This window comes from Cornus florida, unplaced genomic scaffold (genome assembly GCF_030987335.1).
Source record: "Cornus florida cultivar Cherokee Brave unplaced genomic scaffold, ASM3098733v1 CherokeeBrave_3.0.0_Hap2_Chr10, whole genome shotgun sequence".
In the NCBI taxonomy this organism is placed as follows: Eukaryota; Viridiplantae; Streptophyta; class Magnoliopsida; order Cornales; family Cornaceae; genus Cornus; species Cornus florida.
Window position 1 is genome coordinate 97,203,853 of NW_026775580.1, and position 6,584 is coordinate 97,210,436.

General features: G+C 34.8%; 1 protein-coding gene across 1 annotated transcript; it reads right to left on the minus strand.

Moving 5' to 3' along the window:
* Nucleotides 1–521: 521 nt before the first annotated feature.
* On the minus strand, nucleotides 522–1,834 carry LOC132279328 (uncharacterized). Its single transcript, XM_059781279.1, has 4 exons — nucleotides 1,443–1,834; nucleotides 1,088–1,200; nucleotides 882–919; nucleotides 522–760 (listed from the first exon to the last, which is right to left on the minus strand). The coding sequence occupies exons 1-4, from the start codon at nucleotides 1,596–1,598 to the stop codon at nucleotides 687–689; spliced, it is 381 nt and encodes a 126-aa protein (XP_059637262.1). The 5' UTR covers nucleotides 1,599–1,834; the 3' UTR covers nucleotides 522–686.
* Nucleotides 1,835–6,584: the final 4,750 nt, after the last annotated feature.

Genomic DNA, 6,584 nt, shown 5'->3' on the forward strand with positions numbered 1-6,584 from the left:
AAGCATTTATATGACTATTGTTTCTAAAAAAAATGAGCAAAATTCATTTTCCGGTATAGATTTTCCAACTACTAATCCAAGTTCCAAGACTGTCCTACATAAGATAAGGGTACAAATGTAAACACAGCAAATTTAATATTGAAATACTAGTAAAATACAATTTAACTCGATCGTTATAGAGTAACCATAACACTATAATTAAAATATACAGAAACCCAACTGCAAAATGTGAAGATTAAACCTTGTACACATCACTGTGATGAGTTAAGAAAATTAAATTAGATACCGTATTGTCAACTTCCTCCAATTATTTAAGATATTCAACTTCCTCCAATTATTTAAGATTATTTCTATTGAGTGATCATCAAATATCTGGGTACCTCATCTGATTATCATACTTTTTAGCATTTAATAAATAAGCATGGTGCACCTAGTCGTAATATATATCTTTTTAATATATATATATATATATATCTATTCAATCATTTTAGTTAATATATCTTTTTAATGTATATTATATATTTATCTATTCAATAACTTTAATTAAATATAAGTCACGCTTATTTCTTACAAGTAATGTATGTGAATAATTTCGTATAGAAGAAATCAAACTAACACTTTGCTAAAAAAAAATAATAATAATAATAAATAAATATATAAAATAGTCGTTTCTCTTACCTTTGTTATTAGAGGATTGTCGAGTTGCAAGAAAAATGGAAGGCAGGATCCCTCTTTTCCCAATTATATCCTTGCCGCGCAGCTGGATCAGTTACAAAAAGAAAGAAAGAGAGAAAAAAAGGTGTTAAACATTCACTGTTTTTTCTTTGCCACTCATAAAATACAAGTAACTTTACGATAAGAGAGAGGAATCAATCAACCACCGTTTAACTTGTCTTGAGCCTCATACTCCTCAAATTGCCTAACACCACATCCAGATAAAGAACAAAACAACAAGACATTCATTAGCGTTGGCTATCGAATAATTCAAGACCAACGTGCTTGTCATAAATCATGATGGCAAAACACACCAAGCCACAAAATAAATAAACCACCATCATGAAAATAAGTAGATGGACACACGACAAACCATTTTGGACGTTTGAAGACTTGCAAATGTTCGTCTGTCAAAGGAAAGCCCTCTTTCTTGATTTTGTATGCAATTTTTGCTCCCATTTCATCCCTTAAATCCAGGCCCGGAATCTAAAGAAGAGCAAAAATAAATAAATAAATAAAGAGAGAAAGGGATCAGAAAAATGCATTGGAAACTAATACGTATTTTACCATCAAACCCCACTTAAAAAAATATGGAGAGAGAGAGAGAGAGCTGGACACCTTCTACTGGTATTGCAAAAAGGTCAACCAACACAAAGGTTATTATGCATTCCTAATACATACGTGTGTGTATTTATATATATATTTCATGGGGAAGTATTGCAACATACTCTGAGGTGAGTAGTGTTCAAACAGTCTCCTATAACATCACCAATTCTCTCATAGATTTCAAGCAACATTATCCTATATATCATCAACCTCTGCTTTTCCTTGCAAATGTCAGCCAATTTTATCTTTTTATGGATCATTGCTTTTTTGCTCCTCATCAATTAGTGACATGATCTTAGTTGCAATGCGGCTGCTCAGTGTCTCCATTCTACCGGAACTTTCAACTTCAAAATCACAAGTGAATGGATCGAAAGCGTGAAGCCGAGCCCGAGCCAACGATGCAAGCAAAGCAGCAAACTCGATGAGAGTCCCTTACTCTGCATAGTGGCAAATGACATCCCGGATCTGCTTTGGTTCCATATGCGCTACCAGAATCTTTATAGTCATCAATGGTTGAGCCTGCCAAAAAAGTTTCAGTGAAACAAGATAAGTGACCTTTGGAGCAGCATTCCTCTGTTCTAGTCTGACATACTTAATTGTTCCAAAATATTCTAGAGAAAACTTACCATGTTTTTCTTACAAAACATGACACTCAACTTGAAGATAGATTCTTTGGGGGTCCAGTCAACAAATCGGCTGAACCAAATACACAAAACCTCAATCAAAACAATAAAATAAACAAATATGGTTCATATTTTAGTTGTGTGTGTCTAGCTCCGCTTGTGTGTGCATAAAATCAATATATATATATATATATATATATATATATATATATATAAAGAGCAATATTGAGCAGAATAGTGATTTGTACTTTAGAGATTCAAGAGCTTCATCGACCGGAAGAAATCCATGGAACTTGTTACCAACACAGTCGCATCGGACATCAATTCGAGCTCCATGGCGGAGTAAGAAGTAAGCTAAGTCATCGTTAAGGTATTGAGCTGCAGTATGCAGGCGATACAATCCATCTTCCTTTGGAATATTAAAATTAGTATTTGTTGGAAAAAATTTTGCCTCAAAAAATTTATCAATAATACACGCCTGTGATGTCACAGAACATTCAGAATCGGGTCATGGTGTACAAAAATCTATGTTAATCATATCATGAAGAAAAACAATGTACAAAGGAATTAGTTTGAATTCGCACCTCTTCATGCTCCATCAAATATGGACCCACCTGACAGTAACAGTATAAAAAAATGAAAATTTTTCACACTTGAAACATACAGTGGTAACAAAATAAAATCAAAGAAAAATTTACAAAAAGAAAAAAGTACTATGCAAATTCGTCAGAAATCCATTACAGTGATGTCAGAGAACATTCAGAATTGGGTCATTGTGCACAAAATCCATGTCTATCGTATCAAAAAGAAAAAGAAAGAAGAAACAAAAAAAGAGGAATTAGGTATTCGCACCTCATCCCCGCTTTCCGACATCGTTACAAATCCGTGATCCTCCTAACAATAACAGCAAAAAGAAAAGAATAAAGAATTGATTTTTTTTTTTCAGACTTAAAACATCAACGACTGTGTTAACAAAATAAATTGCTGTCAAAAAAGAAAAAGAACAAGAAAAAGTAATACGCATATTCAACTAACAGGCCATGATACACATTCTTTCATCTGTGATGGACTCGATTTACCCCCAAAATCTAGGGTTTTTTCTTTCTTTCTTCTCTCTACCCATCTGGAAGCCTTGACCTAAGGCTTGGGAGTTGGGGTTTCATTACATAAAAGATTTTAATACAGTACCTTATGTGAATGTGAAGATTGCAGCAACGTTCGATGTTGAAAGAGATCGGCAGTGAGGGCTGTTTTCAATGGTTGAGCAGGTGATCATTGAGTCGCTAGAGAGAAATGACGCGCAAACGAATAAGGGCAAATTAGACTAACTTCCCAGAGATTCTAGTGAACCCTTGCTGCCGCTAGAAGATTGCTGCGACCTGCAAATCCCCAGTGACGCAATCAAGCCGGCGTGATGGAAAATCACGCCGGCGACTGCAAAGCATCGCACCTGCAACTACATGTTCACAGTCCCCCTATCAATTCTGCGTGTGTATGATCCATGGAGCTCAGGCTGATGTCCGATGTAATGTTGGCAACTCCGAGCATAATGGGTTGCTCATGCTCCCTCTACATATAGCAGCACTTGAATGGACTCCTGTGAATTCCATCTTCAAGCTGATCATCATACTTTGTATACAAACAATAATATAAATAAATAAATAAATAAACAAATATATATATATATATATATATATATATATATATATATATATTGTCACCCTCTGAATCTCAAAGACCCAATTTGCGATAAAAGAAACACAATTAAATCAAAATTTAATCATCAACAGGGAACAATACCTAATGATTCCAATCATTTAGCATAGAAGTTGAATTCGAGTTGTTATCATGCTAGATTGACTAGAACCACTCCGTACTATATCGGTTGTTACAGAAAATATTAGAGTCAATCGCTGAAGGGAAATTCTCCGTTCGTCAAAATATAAATGCCTGAAAATGACAATCGGCGAACTCTCTGGCGATTTCTCAAGCCCTCAAGCCCTAGTGTACAGATAGGATAGAATAGACGGTAATATTTCTGTTTTTCGCCTTCTTTCATTTTCTGGAATTTTTCAATTTTTTCTATGGTATTTTCTTTTTTTCTCGTTTTACGTATCGAACACCGTGGGGTGTGTCGGGTGTGTCTGAGAGTTAGTTGGGGCATTTCTTCAGGACTTTTAGAAATGTACTGGTTGTCATCTTGACATTTTTTTATTTTTCGATCCGGACGATTCCGGGTGGGACCCATTACCAAAAATCGTGATGTGCGGGGGTTACGTCTCGGGTCCATTGCATTTCAGGTATTATTATTTTATGTATAATTTTATGCTAATGTGTTAATGGTGTGGTTGTAGTGTGTGTATATATATATATAGGGGTAGAGCTAGGATTGCAAAGTGAGGTGGGCTAAATATACAAAAATTTAAACATGAACACAATAATTCTTATGACAAAGATATGTTATATATATATATATATATAAAACGGAAGGCAATATCCAACACTAATCCAATCAATTTGTTGTTTGCAAATCATGAGGCAATATCCAAAAATATACATTGATCATCACAGAGGCAAAGCAGTGAAAATAAAACAATTAAATGAAATTATCTATGTGCCTTCGAGGCTTCGTTGGTTTGCTAGGCTGTGAAGCATTTTCAAAGAGATGGCCCAGATGGGAATGTTCCTGGAACTATCAGCCTTTCAGGATTCAATCACGAGTTACACCAATTGTAACGACCCTAAACTGATATAATTTTTTTAAAAAAAAAATTCGGCATGACCTCTTTTAAAAAGGGGCCTATAACTACCTACTAAAAAACGTAATGGCCCTGGCCTTTCAAGACATATCCGACTTGTCTTAACACATAATACAGTTAATATATTCCAGCATCCCATTCATCAGTTCATTGTACCTCAATATGGATTATCTCATGGTGGAACATCCATATACCATTTAATCCAAATTATCATAATTACAATCCCAAAATATATGGTTAAGATTTAAAGTACATGTCTTACAATATTTAGACAACTTATAATAAAATTACAATCCATGAATATAACTATAATAGCAAGAGTTCACAAATCTCTATACTAAATATAACAAACTAAGGTTTTACAAAAATATGGGACTTAGATACAAAAATAGCAAAATGATCTTCTAATCCAAATTAAGCCTATGGTGGTACGTCATCCACCACTTCTTTCCCGTTTCCTGAAAAATGTTAAATATAAGGGGTAAGTATAAGCTCACTAGGAAGTGCCTAAGGCACACCTCTTGAGACCCCGTGAATCCACCCAATGAATAGGAATAAGGAAATTGGGATCATACCATGCCGGGAAAAAATATATATATATAAATAACCACAATACCACATAATTAATCCGATACCACAAATGAATATGACATGCAATGATATGCCATGCCATGCAATGTCACTCCCCATTTTCCAAAACCATTTCCATCATCATTTTCAAACCGTTATTGAACCCATCCCATGGCAACTCCATGGCGGCATGAGAGGAGAATTGACCACTGTCCCTGACCCATGGCAACTCCATGACGTCATTTGGGGCCAGGTAACTCGACCACACTAGGGCAATTTCCCTAGTCCCCTCTAGACCTCACTAACGCCGTAATCCCTAGGCAACTCCTAGGCGGCCGGGTTTTTCACAAAATCCCTTTTCAAAATTCTTTCCCAAAATCCATTTCATTTCTTTCAAATCAAATTTTCCCATTCTATCACAATAAATGTATATATCTCTTATGCATTTCAATGACGTACCAATAAAGAAATTTTTATTTCTTACAAATCAAATATTTACAATATACATGCCTCATAGGAATATTCTAGGAATTTACATCATGCTTCAAAATCATAAAATTCAGCATTTTAAATCACAATAGGCATGAAATTTAACATCAATTTTACATGGTTTTTTATCATATAACAACTAACATGTATATATACACATCTCATATACAATACATAACAATTATGAAAAAATAACACAAATTAGAACACAAATTAAACGTAAATTATGAAAAAATAATTCACCAAAATCTAAGAGATTGTGGATTAAACACCCCTACCTCAAAGGAGGAGAAAACCCTCAATTTTCACCTTAAACCCTCAAAATGGGTCAAGATTTTCGGACTCCCTAGGTTGCACAAAACTGAAATTGCTAGTACACACGCGTAGAGCCCGCTGTGCTCTCCATTTTGCCGCAAACGACACTTAAAAATACTTAGTATTGAAGAAGGAATCAAGGATTGAAGCCTTGAAATGAAAAAAGGAAAAAAAGAAAAACAGAAAGGAAGAGAGAAGCAGGCAGCGGGGAGAGAGAGTGAGATAGCATAGAGCCCAAAAAAAAAAAAAACATGGTCTTATGACCACTTCATAAAATTGTGGGCCCCACAACTCAAATAAAAAAAAAATCTTCTTAACACACACACACATATATATTTGAAACATTACACCAATACTATAATAGTTAGGTCTTCAGAGAGATTGGCTTATACTTTGTAGCTTTGGTTTGCTCATTGCTGGATTGGGCCATTTGTTATTTTTGTTCTATTATGGATTGGGCATGGGCATGGCTATGACTAATTAGACTGGGCTATGGTTGATAACAAAT

Coding starts and splice junctions, on each gene's coding strand:
- LOC132279328 (XM_059781279.1), bottom strand. CDS start 1,598: ATGAGGAGCAAAAAAGCAATGATCCATAAAAAGATAAAATTGGCTGAC. Junction 1,201..1,442: donor TGAACACTACTCACCTCAGA/GTATGTTGCAAT, acceptor GCTCTTCTTTAG/ATTCCGGGCCTGGATTTAAG. Junction 761..881: donor GGCTCAAGACAAGTTAAACG/GTGGTTGATTGA, acceptor TAACTGATCCAG/CTGCGCGGCAAGGATATAAT.